Here is a 20,000-nt window from a genome sequence, read left to right as displayed (position 1 = left end):
TAGATGTCCAGAGAGAGAAACAGACAACTATACTAGATGTCCAGAGGTAGAAACAGACAACTATACTAGATGTCCAGAGAGAGAAACAGACAACTATACTAGATGTCCAGAGAGAGAAACAGACAACTATACTAGATGTCCAGAGAGAGAAACAGACAACTATACTAGATGTCCAGAGAGCGAAACAGACAACTATACTAGATGTCCAGAGAGAGAAACAGACAACTATACTATATGTCCAGAGAGAGAAACAGACAACTATACTAGATGTCCAGAGAGAGAAACAGACAACTATACTATATGTCCAGAGAGAGAAACAGACAACTATACTAGATGTCCAGAGAGAGAAACAGACAACTATACTAGATGTCCAGAGAGAGAAACAGACAACTATACTAGATGTCTAGAGGCAGAGACGGAAAAAATGAACTAGGGAGGGAGGGAGGGAGGGAGGGAGGGAGACAGACAGACAGTTATAGACTCACTTCATCTCCAGGATCTCCTCCAGCTGTCTGCGTCTCTCGAGCCTCAGGTTGGTCAGGTGACCGTCCCGCTCCTGCAGGGAGTGCTGGGTAGTGGAGAGGCGCTGCTTGGTGGTGTCCAGCTCCTGCCTGGTCTTCTCCAGGGCGTTCATCATCTCCTCCAGCTGAGAGAGACAGACAGGGAGAGAGGGCTGTTAAACACATCCACTTGCATGCAACAATACCCATAGGCACTGTCAAACAGAGACACACACTGACACATACTAACACACACTGACACACAGAGACACACACTGACACACAGAGACACACACTGACACACAGAGACACACACTGACACATACTAACACACACTGACACATACTAACACACACTGACACACAGAGACACACACTGACACACAGAGACACACACTGACACACAGAGACACACACTGACACATACTAACACACACTGACACATACTAACACACACTGACACACAGAGACACACACTGACACATACTAACACACACTGACAACACAGAGACACACACTGACACACAGAGACACACACTGACAACACAGAGACACACACTGACACATACTAACACACACTGACACATACTAACACACACTGACACATACTAACACACACTGACACATACTAACACACACTGACACATACTAACACACACTGACACACAGAGACACACACTGACACACAGAGACACACACTGACACATACTAACACACACTGACACATACTAAAACACACTGACACATACTAACACACACTGACACATACTAACACACACTGACACACAGAGACACACACTGACACACAGAGTCACACACTGACACACAGAGACACACACTGACACATACTAACACACACTGACACACAGAGACACACACTGACAAATACTAACACACACTGACACACACTGACACACAGAGACACACACTGACACATACTAACACACACTGACAACACAGAGACACACACTGACACACAGAGACACACACTGATACATACTAACACACACTGACACATTCTAACACACTGACACATACTAACACAAACTGATACATACTAACACACACTGACACATACTGATACATACTAACACACACTGACACATACTAACACACACTGACACATACTAACACACACTGACACACAGAGACATACAATGACACATACTAACACACACTGACACATACTAACACACACTGACACACACTGATACATACTAACACACACTGACACATACTAACACACACTGACACATACTAACACACACTGACACATACTAACACACACTGACACATACTAACACACACTGATACATACTAACACACACTGATACATAGTAACACACACTGACACATACTAACACACACTGACACATACTAACACACACTGACACACAGAGACACACACTGACACACAGAGACACACACTGACACACACTGACACACAGAGACACACACTGACACACAGAGACACACACTGACACACACTGACACACAGAGACACACACTGACACATACTAACACACACTGACACACAGAGACACACACTGACACACAGAGACACACACTGACACACAGAGACACACACTGACACACAGACACACAGAGACACACACTGACACACAGAGACACACACTGACACATTCTAACACACACGGACACACAGAGACACACACTGACACATACTAACACACACTGACACATACTAACCCACACTGACACACAGAGACACACACTGACACATACTAAAACACACTGACACACAGAGACACACACTGACACATACTAACACACACTGACACATACTAACACACACTGACACATACTAACACACACTGACACACACTAACACACACTGACACACAGATACACACAGTGACACATACTAAAACACACTGACACATACTAACACACACTGACACACAGATACACACAATGACACATACTAACACACACAGAGACACACACTGACACATACTAACACACACTGACACACAGAGACACACACTGACACACAGAGACACACACTGACACACAGAGACACACACTGACACATACTAACACACACTGACACACAGAGACACACACTGACACATACTAACACACACTGACACATACTAACACACACTGATACATACTAACACACACTGACACACAGAGACACACACTGACACATACTAACACACACTGACACACACTGACACATACTAACACACACTGACACATACTAAAACACACTGACACATACTAACACACACTGACACATACTAAAACACACTGACACATACTAAAACACACTGACACATACTAACACACACTGACACATACTAACACACACTGACACACAGAGACACACACTGACACACAGAGACACACACTGACACACAGAGACACACACTGACACATACTAACACACACTGACACACAGAGACACACACTGACACACAGAGACACACACTGACACACAGAGACACACACTGACACACAGAGACACACACTGACACACAGAGACACACACTGACACACAGAGACACACACTGACACATACTAACACACACTGACACACAGAGACACACACTGACACATACTAACACACACTGACACACAGAGACACACACTGACACACAGAGACACACACTGACACATTCTAACACACACGGACACACAGAGACACACACTGACACATACTAACACACACTGACACATACTAACACACACTGACACACAGAGACACACACTGACACATACTAACACACACTGACACACAGAGACACACACTGACACATACTAAAACACACTGACACACAGAGACACACACTGACACATACTAAAACACACTGACACATACTAACACACACTGACACACAGAGACACACACTGACACACAGAGACACACACTGACACATACTAACACACACTGACACACACTAACACACACTGACACACAGATACACACAGTGACACATACTAAAACACACTGACACATACTAACACACACTGACACATACTAACACACACTGACACACAGAGACACACACTGACACACAGAGACACACACTGACACACACTGACACACAGAGACACACACTGACACACAGAGACACACACTGACACACACTGACACACAGAGACACACACTGACACATACTAACACACACTGACACACAGAGACACACACTGACACATACTAACACACACTGACACACAGAGACACACACTGACACACAGAGACACACACTGACACACAGAGACACACACTGACACACAGACACACAGAGACACACACTGACACACAGAGACACACACTGACACATTCTAACACACACGGACACACAGAGACACACACTGACACATACTAACACACACTGACACATACTAACCCACACTGACACACAGAGACACACACTGACACATACTAAAACACACTGACACACAGAGACACACACTGACACATACTAACACACACTGACACATACTAACACACACTGACACATACTAACACACACTGACACACACTAACACACATACACACAGTGACACATACTAAAACACACTGACACATACTAACACACACTGACACACAGATACACACAATGACACATACTAACACACACAGAGACACACACTGACACATACTAACACACACTGACACACAGAGACACACACTGACACACAGAGACACACACTGACACACAGAGACACACACTGACACATACTAACACACACTGACACACAGAGACACACACTGACACATACTAACACACACTGACACATACTAACACACACTGATACATACTAACACACACTGACACACAGAGACACACACTGACACATACTAACACACACTGACACACACTGACACATACTAACACACACTGACACATACTAAAACACACTGACACATACTAACACACACTGACACATACTAAAACACACTGACACATACTAAAACACACTGACACATACTAACACACACTGACACATACTAACACACACTGACACACAGAGACACACACTGACACACAGAGACACACACTGACACACAGAGACACACACTGACACATACTAACACACACTGACACACAGAGACACACACTGACACACAGAGACACACACTGACACACAGAGACACACACTGACACACAGAGACACACACACACACTGACACACAGAGACACACACTGACACACAGAGACACACACTGACACATACTAACACACACTGACACACAGAGACACACACTGACACATACTAACACACACGGACACACAGAGACACACACTGACACATACTAACACACACTGACACATACTAACACACACTGACACACAGAGACACACACTGACACATACTAACACACACTGACACACAGAGACACACACTGACACATACTAAAAACTGACACACTGACACACACTGACACATACTAACACACACTGACACATACTAACACACACTGACACACAGAGACACACACTGACACACAGAGACACACACTGACACATACTAACAACACACTGACACATACTAACACACACTGACACACACACACAGTGACACTAACACACACAGAACACACACTGACACATACTAACACACACTGACACATACTAACACACACTAACACACTGACACATACTAACACACACTGACACACACACACACTGACACATACTAACACACACTGACACACAGAGACACACACTGACACACAGAGACACACACTGACACATACACACACTGACACATACTAACACACACTGACACACACTAACACACACTGACACATACTGACACACACTGAGACACACACACACACACTGACACATACTAACACACACTGACACATACTAACACACACTGACACACAGACTACACACACTGACACATAGAGACACACACTGACACATACTAACACACACTGACACATACTAACACACACTGACACATAGAACACACACTGACACATAGAACACACACACAGAGACACACACTGACACATACTAACACACACTGACACACAGAGACACACACACACAGTGACACATACTAAAACACACTGACACATACTAACACACACTGACACATACTAACACACACAGAGACACACACTGACACACAGAGACACACACTGACACACACTGACACACAGAGACACACACTGACACATACTAACACACACTGACACACAGAGACACACACTGACACATACTAACACACACTGACACATACTAACACACACTGACACACACTAACACACACTGACACATACTAACACACACTGACACACAGAGACACACACTGACACATACTAAAACACACTGACACATACTAACACACACTGACACACAGAGACACACACTGACACACAGAGACACACACTGACACATACTAACACACACTGACACATACTAACACACACTGACACATACTAACACACACTGACACATACTAACACACACTGACACATACTAACACACACTGACACATACTAACACACACTGACACACAGAGACACACAGTGACACACAGAGACACATGCTGACACATACTAAAACACACTGACACATACTAACACACACTGACACATACTAACACACACAGAGACACACGCTGACACATACTAAAACACACTGACACATACTAACACACACTGACACATACTAACACACACTGACACATACTAACACACACTGACACATACTAACACACACTGACACACAGAGACACACACTGACACACACATACTAACACACACTGACACATACTAACACACACTGACACATACAACACACACTGACACACTAACACACACTGACACATACTAACACACACTGACACATACTAACACACACTGACACATACTAACACACACTGACACACAGATACACACACTGACACATACTAAAACACACTGACACATACTAACACACACTGACACATACTAACACACACTGACACACAGAGACACACACACACTGACACACACTAACACACACTGACACATACTAACACACACTGACACACACTAAACACACACTGACACATACTAACACACACTGACACATACTAACACACACACTGACACATACTAACACACACTGACACACACTAACACACACTGACACACAGAGACACACACTGACACACAGAGACACACACTGACACACAACACACACTGACACATACTAACACACACTGACACATACTAACACACACTGACACACACTAACACACACTGACACACAGATACACACACTGACACACAAAACACACTGACACATACTAACACACACTGACACACAGATGACACACACTGACACATACTAACACACACTGAACACACACTAACTGACACACACTGACACACACTGACACATACTAACACACACTGACACACAGAGACACACACTGACACACAGAGACACACACTGACACACAGAGACACACACTGACACATACTACACACACTGACACATACTAACACACACTGACACATACTAACACACACTGACACATACTAACACACACTGACACATACTAACACACACTGACACATACTAACACACACTGACACACAGAGACACACACACTGACACATACTAACACACACTGACACATACTAACACACACTGACACACACTAACACACACTGACACACAGAGACACACACTGACACATACTAACACACACTGACACACAGACACACACTGACACATACTAACACACACTGACACATACACACACACTGACACATACTAACACACACTGACACACAAGACACACACTGACACACAGAGACACACACTGACACATACTAACACACACTGACACACAGAGACACACACTGACACATACTAACACACACTGACACATACTAACACACACTGACACATACTAACACACACTGACACATACTAACACACACTGACACATACTAACACACACTGACACACAGAGACACACACTGACACATACTAACACACACTGACACACAGAGACACACACTGACACATACTAACACACACTGACACATACTAACACACACTGACACATACTAACACACACTGACACACAGAGACACACACTGACACACAGAGACACACACTGACACATACTAACACACACTGACACACAGAGACACACACTGACACACAGAGACACACACTGACACACAGAGACACACACTGACACATACTACACACACACAGAGACACACACTGACACATACTAACACACACTGACACATACTAACACACACTGACACATACTAACACACACAGAGAGACACACACTGACACATACTAAAACACACTGACACATACTAACACACACTGACACATACTAACACACACTGACACACAGAGACACACACTGACACATACTAACACACACACACTGACACATACTAACACACACTGACACACAGAGACACACACTGACACATAAACACACACTGACACACTAGACACACACTGACACATACTAACACACACTGACACACAGAGACACACACTGACACATACTAACACACACTGACACATACTAACACACACTGACACATAGAGACACACACTGACACACAGAGACACACACTGACACACAGAACACACACTGACACATACTAACACACACTGACACATTCTAACACACACTGACACACAGAGACACACACACACAGAGACACACACTGACACATACTAACACACACTGACACATACTAACACACACTGACACACAGAGACACACACTGACACATACTAACACACACACTGACACATACTAACACACACTGACACATACTAAAACACACTGACACATACTAAAACACACTGACACATACTAAAACAACACACACTGACACACAGAGACACACACACACAGAGACACATACTGACACACAGAGACACACACTGACACACAACACACACTGACACACAGAGACACACACTGACACACAGAGACACACACTGACACATACTAACACACACTGACACATACTAACACACACTGACACATACTAACACACACTGACACATACTAACACACACTGACACACAGAGAACACACACTGACACATACTAAAACACACTGACACATACTAACACACACTGACACACAGATACACACACTGACACACAGACACACACTGACACATACTAACACACACATACTAAAACACACTGACACATACTAACACACACTGACACATACTAACACACACTGACACACAGAGACACACTGACACACAGAGACACACACTGACACATACAGAACACACACTGACACATACTAACACACACTGACACACACTAACACACACTGACACACACTAACACACACTGACACACAAAACACACTGACACACACTGACACACACACTGACACACACTGACACACACAGAGACACACACTGACACATACTAACACACACTGACACACAGAACACACACTGACACATACTAACACACACTGACACATACTAACACACACTGACACATACTAACACACACTGACACACACACACTGACACATACTAACACACACTGACACATACTAACACACACTGACACACACGAGACACACACTGACACATACAGAGACACACACTGACACATAGAACACACACTGACACATACTAGACACACACTGACACATACAACACACACTGACACATACTAACACACACTGACACACAGAGACACACACTGACACATACTAACACACACTGACACATACACACACTGACACATACTAAAACACACTGACACATACTAAACACACTGACACATACTAACACACACTGACACATACTAACACACACTGACACACAGAGACACACACTGACACATACTAACACACACTGACACATACTAAAACACACTGACACATACTAACACACACTGACACATACTAACACACACTGACACAGAGACACACACTGACACACAGAGACACACACTGACACACACACTGAGACACACACTGACACATACTAACACACACTGACACATACTAACACACACTGACACATACTAAAACACACTGACACATACTAACACACACTGACACATACTAACACACACTGACACACACTAAACACACTGACACATACTAACACACACTGACACATACTAACACACACTGACACACAGAGACACACACTGACACAGAGACACACACTGACACACTAACACACACTGACACAACTAAAACACTGACACATACTAACACACACTGACACATAGAGAACACACACTGACACATACTAACACACACTGACACACAGAGACACACACTGACACATACTAACACACACTGACACATACTAAAACACACTGACACATACTAACACACACTGACACATACTAACACACACTGACACACAGAGACACACACTGACACACAGAGACACACTGACACACAGAACACACACTGACACATACTAACACACACTGACACACACACAGAGACACACACTGACACATACTAACACACACTGACACATACTACACACACTGACACATACTAAAACACACTGACACATACTAACACACACTGACACACAGACTGACACATACTAAAACACACTGACACATACTAACACACACTGACACATACTAACACACACTGACACACAGAGACACACACTGACACATACTGACACATACATAACACACACTGACACATACTAAAACACACTGACACATACTAACACACACTGACACATACTAAAACACACTGACACATACTAACACACACTGACACACAGAGACACACAGTGACACATACTAACACACACTGACACATACTAAAACACACTGACACATACTAACACACACTGACACATACTAACACACACTGACACACAGAGACACACACTGACACATAGAGACAACTGACACACAGAGACACACACACACTGACACATACTAACACACACTGACACATACAGAACACACACTGACACATACTAACACACACTGACACATACTAACACACACTGACACATACTAAAACACACTGACACATACTAACACACACTGACACATACTAAAACACACACTGACACATACTAACACACACTGACACATACTAACACACACTGACACATACTAACACACACTGACACACAGAGACACACACTGACACATACTAACACACACTGACACATACTAACACACACTGACACACTAAAACACACTGACACATACTAAAACACACTGACACATACTAACACACACTGACACATACTAACACACACTGACACACACACACACTGACACATACTAACACACTACACAACACACTGACACACAACACACACTGACACATACTAACACACACTGACACACAGAGACACACACTGACACACAGAGACACACTGACATACTAACACACACACTGACACATACTACACACACTGACACATACTAACACACACTGACACACAGAGACACACACTGACACATACTAACACACACTGACACATACTAACACACACTGACACATACTAAAACACACTGACACATACTAACACACACTGACACATACAAAACACTAAAACAAAACACACTGACACATACTAACACACACACTGACACATACTAACACACACTGACACATACTAACACACACTGACACATACTAGACACACACTGACACATACTAACACACACTGACACATACTAACACACACTGACACATACTAAAACACACTGACACATACTAAAACACACTGACACATACTAACACACACTGACACATACTAACACACACTGACACACAGAGACACACACTGACACATACTAACACACACTGACACATACTAAAACACACTGACACATACTAACACACACTGACACATACTAACACACACTGACACACAGAGACACACACTGACACATACTAACACACACTGACACACAGAGACACACACTGACACATACTAACACACACTGACACACAGAGACACACACTGACACATACTAAACACACTGACACATACTAACACACACTGACACATACTAAAACACACTGACACACAGAGACACACACACTGACACATACTAACACACACTGACACATACTAACACACACTGACACACAGAGACACACACTGACACATACTAACACACACTGACACATACTAACACACACTGACACATACTAAAACACACTGACACATACTAAAACACACTGACACATACTAACACACACTGACACATACTAACACACACTGACACACAGAGACACACACTGACACATACTAACACACACTGACACATACTAAAACACACTGACACATACTAACACACACTGACACATACTAACACACACTGACACACAGAGACACACACTGACACATTCTAACACACACTGACACACAGAGACACACACTGACACATACTAACACACACTGACAACACAGAGACACACACTGACACACAGAGACACACTGACACACAGAGACACACACTGACACACACACTGACACATACTAACACACACTGACACACAGAGACACACACTGACACATACTAACACACACTGACACATACTAACACACACTGACACATACTAACACACACTGACACATACTAACACACACTGACACACAGAGACACACACTGACACATTCTAACACACACTGACACACAGAGACACACACTGACACATACTAACACACACTGACAACACAGAGACACACACTGATACATACTAACACACACTGATACATACTAACACACACTGACACACAGAGACACACACTGACACATACTAACACACACTGACACACATAGACACACACTGACACATACTAACACACACTGACACATACTAACACACACTGACACATACTAACACACACTGACACATACTAACACACACTGACACATACTAAAACACACTGACACATACTAGCACACACTGAGACACAGATACACACACTGACACATACTAAAACACACTGACACATACTAACACACACTGACACACACTGACACATACTAACACACACTGACACATACTAACACACACTGACACACAGAGACACACACTGACACACAGAGACACACACTGACACACAGAGACACACACTGACACACAGAGACACACACTGACACATACTAACACACACTGACACATACTAACACACACTGACACACAGAGACACACACTGACACACATAGACACACACTGACACACAGAGACACACACTGACACACAGAGACACACACTGACACACAGAGACACACACTGACACATACTAACACACACTGACACACAGAGACACACACTGACACACAGAGACACACACTGACACACAGAGACACATACTGACACATACTAACACACACTGACACATACTAAAACACACTGACACATACTAACACACACTGACACATACTAACACACACTGACACACAGAGACACACACTGACACACACTGACACACAGATACACACACTGACACATACTAACACACACTGACACATACTAACACACACTGACACATACTAACACACACTGACACATACTAAAACACACTGACACATACTAACACACACTGACACACAGAGACACACACTGACACATACTAACACACACTGACACATACTAACACACACTGACACATACTAACACACTGACACATACTAAAACACACTGACACATACTAACACATCCTGACACACAGATACACACAGTGACACACAGAGACACACACTGACACATACTAACACACACTGACACACAGAGACACACACTGACACATACTAACACACACTGACACATACTAACACACACTGACACACAGAGACACACACTGACACACAGATACACACAGTGACACATACTAACACACACTGACACATACTAACACACACTGACACATACTAACACACAATGACACATACTAACACACACTGACACATACTAACACACACTGACACACAGAGACACACACTGACACACAGAGACAGACACTGACACACAGATACACACAGTGACACATACTAACACACACTGACACATACTAAAACACACTGACACATACTAACACACACTGACACACAGAGACACACACTGACACATACTAACACACACTGACACATACTAACACACACTGACACATACTAACACACTGACACATACTAAAACACAATGACACATACTAACACATCCTGACACACAGATACACACAGTGACACACAGAGACACACACTGACACATACTAACACACACTGACACACAGAGACACACACTGACACACAGATACACACAGTGACACATACTAACACACACTGACACATACTAACACACACTGACACATACTAACACACACTGACACACAGAGACACACACTGACACATACTAACACACACTGACACACAGAGACACACACTGACACATACTAACACACACTGACACACAGAGACACACACTGACACATACTAACACACACTGACACACAGAGACACACACTGACACACAGATACACACAGTGACACATACTAACACACACTGAGACATACTAACACACACTGACACATACTAACACACACTGACACATACTAACACACACTGACACACAGAGACAGTGCATATACACATACTAACACACACTGACACATACTAACACACACTGACACATACTAACACACACTGACACATACTAACACACACTGACACACAGAGACACACACTGACACATACTAACACACACTGACACATACTAACACACACTGACACACAGAGACACACACTGACACATACTAACACACACTGACACATACTAACACACACTGACACACAGAGACACACACTGACACACAGAGACACACACTGACACACAGAGACAGTGCATATACACATACAATACACACAAACAAACTCTGCAAAAAAAAATAAACTTCCCTTTTAGGACCCTGTCTTTCAAAGACATTTCATAAAAATCCAAATAACTTCACAGTTCTTCATTGTAAAGGGTTAAACACTGTTTCCCATGCTGTTCAATGAACCGTAAACAATTAATGAACACTTAATGAAAACTTAGGACACTAAAGAGGCCTTTCTACTGACTCTGAAAAACACCAAAAGAAAGATGACCAGAGTCCCTGCTCATCTGTGTGAATGTGCCTTAGGCATGCTGCAAGGAGGCATGAGGACTGCAGATGTGGCCATGGCAATAAATTGCAATGTCCGTACTGTGAGACGCCTAAGACAGGGCTACAGGGAGACTGGACGGACAAGCTGATCGTTCTCGCAGTGGCAGACCACGTGTAACAACACCTGCACAGGATCGGTACATCCTAACATCACATCTGTGGGACAAGTACAGGATGGCAATAGCAACTGCCCGAGTTACACCAGGAACGCACAATCCCTGCATCAGTGCTCAGACTGTCTGCAATAGGCTGAGAGAGGTTGGACTGAGGGCTTGTAGGCCTATTGTAAGGCAGGTCCTCACCAGACATCACCGGCATCAACGCCACCTATGGTCACAAACCCACAGTCGCTGGACCAGACAGAACTGGCACAAAGTGTTCTTCACTGATGAGTCGTGATTTTGTCTCACCAGGGGTGCTGGTTGGATTCGCGTTTATCGTTGAAGGAATGAGCATTACACCGAGGCCTGTACTCTGGAGCGGGATTGATTTGGAGGTGGCGGGTCCATCATGGTCTGGGGCGGTGTGTCACAGCATCGGACTGAGCTTGTTGTCATTGCAGACAATCTCAACCACTTGGAAGAAACCCTCCTCCCTCATGTGGTACCCTTCCTGCAGGCTCATCATGACATGACCCTCCAGCATGACAATGCCACCAGTTCTGTGCGTGATTTTTTGCAAGACAGGAAAATCAGTGTTCTGCCATGGCCAGCGAAGAGCCCGGATCTCAATCCCATTGAGCACATCTGGGACCTGTTGGATCAGAGGGTGAGGGCTCGGGCCAATCCCCCCAGAAATGTCTGGGAACTGGCAGGTGCCTTGGTGGAAGAGTGGGGTAACATCTCAGCAAGAACTGGAAAATCTGGTTCAGTCCATGAGGAGGAGATGCACTGCAGTACTTAATGCAGCTGGTGGCCACACCAGATACTGACTGTTACTTTTGATTTTGACCCTCCCTTTGTTCAGGAACACATGTATTCCATTTCTGTTAGTCACATGTCTGTGGAACTTGTTCAGTTTATGTCTCAGTTGTTGAATCTTGTTTTGTTCATACAAATATTTACACAAAAAAAATAAACGCAGTTGACAGTGAGAGGACATTTCTTTTTTTGCTGAGTTTAAATGCATACACAAAATCATTTTCTTCTCCTGTGTGTGAGGGGGGTATGTGTGTGTGAGGGGGGTATGGGTGTGTGAGGGGGGTACATGTGTGTGAGGGGGGTATGTGTGTGTGAGGGGGATATGTGTGTGTGTGAGGGAGGGAGGTATGTGAAGGGGGTATGTGTGTGTGTGAGGGGGGGTATGTGTGTGTGTGAGGGGGTATGTGTGTGTGTGTGTGCGTGTGCGTGTGTGTGTGTGTTTCCTCCCCTGGTATGATAATAAAATGAAAGTACTACCTCATGGCTGACTGACAGAGGTGAAATTACCCTGGGTCAGAGGTCAGCTGAATGACATGGCACATGACCCTAGAGCTGGAAGCAGGGGTCACATAGCCTTGCCTTTCTCATTCTAGTCCTCCGTTATTCTCCTTGCTACTATATCTGGACCAGGTACAACCTTCCTTTGTTAATATCTCGAAACAGAAATGTATCTACAAGGGAGACTGATATTGTGGAAACTGTAATGCTCTACCTTTGACAGCTAGAGGTGACCCTGTCCTCAAGTAGTATGTCTGTGTCCCACTCTGCTGATGCCTGAAAGACCTGTCCTCGGGGGACTATTATCCTGACAGGAAGTTTCTTACTGTTAACAGGAAGTAGCTCACTCTCCACCAGGAAGTCATCGGCTGAGAATCAGATGGTCTGAAGACAGAATGATCTAATTATTAAATGATAAGGAACTTTGTCAGTCTTCTAACTACATCAATGATACAAGAGATCTGTTCTTGGGCCATGAACCCAGAAAGAAAATCCTTTTAACAATTTTCACTGTCCCATCTCTCTTTCCATAGTTATCGCGTGCGTGTGTGTGTGTGTGTGTGTGTGTGTGTGTGTGTGTGTGTGTGTGTGTGTGTGAGGCTCACCATGTGGTAGGACATGAAAAAAAAGAATTGGGCCTCTTTTATGAAGGGGCCAAATCGTTCACACATTTTTCAGGACACCCTCTGTCTTTCCCCCTCTCTTTTTCTCTCTCCCTCGCTAGGTGTGCTTCACAGATGTCCAAAATGTGCTCACTCACTCTCCATGAATATCACATCTGGGGAGAAGGGGAGATGGAAAATGAGACGAGAAGGATTCAGATTGTTTGATATGTAAGACGAAGCGAGAGAGTGAGATGCCTCACTCAACAATCAGTACAGTGGGTCTCTAAAACCCAAAACACCAACATAATCCCTGTCCTCCAAAAAGCCAACCACCTAGTCAACATGCCCAGATGGCTCACCCCTCTACATCCTTCCAGTCCCCAAACATCCCCATCAGCCCTACAACACATCTCTCTCAACAAGCTCTCACAGTCTCACTGCAGAACAACACGTCTCTCTCAACAAGCTCTCACAGTCTCACTGCAGAACAACACGTCTCTCAACAAGCTCTCACAGTCTCACTGCAGAACAACACGTCTCTCTCAACAAGCTCTCACAGTCTCACTGCAGAACAACACGTCTCTCTCAACAAGCTCTCACAGTCTCACTGCAGAACAACACATCTCTCTCAACAAGCTCTCACAGTCTCACTGCAGAACAACACGTCTCTCTCAACAAGCTCTCACAGTCTCACTGCAGAACAACACGTCTCTCTCAACAACCTCTCACAGTCTCACTGCAGAACGTCACATTTTGAAATTGCTCTACATGTTTCAATCCCGCTCGAAGTTTCGAAAGATCTCTGGTCTCTCTGCCCCCCCCCCCCTCTCCATAACCCCCAAGATTCAGCAGCCAACCCTGCACCTCGTTCAACCCTGCATCTCTCCCAAACCGGGCACCTCTCCCAAGCCAGCACCTCTCCCAACCCTGCACCTCGTTCAACCCTGCACCTCTCCCAACCCGGCATCTCTCCCAAGCCAGCACCTCTCCCAACCTGGCACCTCTCCCAACCCAGCACCTCTCCCAACCCGGCACCTCTCCCAACCCGGCACCTCTCCCAAGCCGGCACCTCTCCCAACCTGGCACCTCTCCCAACCCAGCACCTCTCCTAAACCCAGCACCTCTCCCAACCCGGCACCTCTCCCAACCCAGCACCTCTCCTAAACCCGGCACCTCTCCCAACCCGGCATCTCTCCCAAGCCAGCACCTCTCCCAACCTGGCACCTCTCCCAACCCGGCACCTCTCCCAACCCGGCACCTCTCCCAACCCAGCACCTCTCCCAAGCCGGCACCTCTCCCAACCTGGCACCTCTCCCAACCCAGCACCTCTCCTAAACCCGGCACCTCTCCCAACCCGGCACCTCTCCCAACCCAGCACCTCTCCTAAACCCTCCACCTCTCCGTAACCCGGCATCTCTCCCAAGCCAGCACCTCTCCCAACCTGGCACCTCTCCCAACCCAGCACCTCTCCCAACCCGGCACCTCTCCCAACCCAGCACCTCTCCCAAGCCAGCACCTCTCCCAAGCCAGCACCTCTCCCAACCCAGCACCTCTCCTAAACCCAGCACCTCTCCCAACCCGACACCTCTCCCAACCCAGCACCTCTCCTAAACCCAGCACCTCTCCCAACCCAGCACCTCTCCTAAACCCAGCACCTCTCCTAAACCCAGCACCTCTCCTAAACCCAGCACCTCTCCTAAACCCAGCACCTCTCCCAAACCCAGCACCTCTCCCAACCCAGCACCTCTCCCAACCCAGCACCTCTCCCAACCCGGCACCTCTCCCAACCCGGCACCTCTCCCAACCCGGCACCTCTCCCAACCCAGCACCTCTCCTAAACCCAGCACTTCTCCCAAACCCAGCACCTCTCCCAAACCCAGCACCTCTCCCAAACCCAGCACCTCTCCTAAACCCTCCCCCCATCCCTCCCCAACCCCCTCACCCCTTGACGAGTCTAGCCACACAAATAGCCAGTCGTTCTTTCACAATCACATCATTAATAAGGAATACATTTTAGTGAAATTAGGGTCTTAATCAGCTTAGAGCTGAGCCTGTGCGTGCTAATTTAGCTCAACTTCAAGGGAAATCCCCCTCACCAAGGTAAAGCCTGCTAAGACCACCTAAAGCCCCGTTGGACATTAAGCTGATTGGGGGCTCAGAGCCCCGGCCAAATCCCTCTTGTCCATTCACGTCGGTGTTGATGGTTCAAAGGCCTAGTTCAAACGCCACAGAGAGGGAGAGAGAGATGGACAGAGAGGGAGAGGGAGGGGGGGGGGGCAGAGGGAGATAGAGACGGACAGAAGGGGAGAGAGAGATGGACAGAGAGGGAGAGGGGGGGGGCAGAGGGAGAGAGAGACGGACAGAAGGGGAGAGAGAGATGGACAGAGAGGGAGAGGGGGGGGGCAGAGGAAAGAGAGAGGGGGGCAGAGGGAGAGCGAGATGGACAGAGAGGGAGAGGGGGGCAGAGGGAGAGAGAGATGGACAGAGAGGAGAGAGAGATGGACAGAGAGGGAGAGGGGGGGGGGGGGCAGAGGGAGAGAGAGACGGACAGAGAGGGAGAGAGAGATGGACAGAGAGGGAGAGGGGGGAGCAGAGGGAGAGAGAGACGGACAGAGAGGGAGAGAGGGGGGGAGCAGAGGGAGATAGAGACGGACAGAAGGGGAGAGAGAGTTGGACAAAAAGGGAGAGAGAGAGGGATAGAGAGGGAGCGAGAGAGGGACAGAGAAGGAGAGAGGGGGGGGGAGCAGAGGGAAAGAGAGAGGGGGGGGGAGGGAGAGAGACAGACAGAAGGGGAGAGAGAGTTAGACAGAGAGGGAGAGAGAGACAGACAGAAGGGGAGAGAGAGTTGGACAGAGAGGGAGAGAGAGAGGGACAGAGAGGGAGAGAGAGAGGGACAGAGAGGGAGAGAGAGACAGACATAAGGGGAGAGAGAGTTGGACAGAGAGGGAGAGAGAGAGGGACAGAGAGGGAGAGAGAGAGGGACAGAGAGGGAGAGAGAGACAGACATAAGGGGAGAGAGAAATAATCGAGCAAACCAGAGAAAGATAGATAGACAGACGGAGAGATGGAGAGAGTGAGAGGGAGGGAGTGAGAGAGAGCTGGCTGGGGGTGTGAAGTCTAGTGACCCGAGGCATTACCCACGCTCCATTTCAGCAGCCCTGGCTGATGGGAGACTTTCAGCGCATTAAACATCATGAGACTGATTACTCTGGGAGCGAGGGAGGGAAGAAAGGAGAGAATAAAGAAAAGAGGGATAGAAAATGTGAGAATATGATGCTGGCAGCGCGGTCTAAAACTGAGTCAGGTG

General features: G+C 45.9%; 1 protein-coding gene across 1 annotated transcript in view; it reads right to left on the bottom strand.

Moving 5' to 3' along the window:
- LOC115123110 (ERC protein 2-like) overlaps positions 1 to 20,000 on the bottom strand; it is a 513,551-nt gene that overhangs the window by 230,601 nt on the left and 262,950 nt on the right. Inside the window, exon 14 of the mRNA XM_065005262.1 lies at positions 486 to 646. Coding sequence (XP_064861334.1) covers positions 486 to 646 — 161 coding nt within the window. The remainder of the gene's footprint in view (positions 1 to 485; positions 647 to 20,000) is intronic.

Source organism: Oncorhynchus nerka, linkage group LG20, assembly GCF_034236695.1.
Source record: "Oncorhynchus nerka isolate Pitt River linkage group LG20, Oner_Uvic_2.0, whole genome shotgun sequence".
Lineage (NCBI taxonomy): Eukaryota > Metazoa > Chordata > Actinopteri > Salmoniformes > Salmonidae > Oncorhynchus > Oncorhynchus nerka.
The sequence above is the reverse complement of the archived record's forward strand: the minus strand, read 5'-3'. Positions and strand labels throughout refer to the sequence as shown.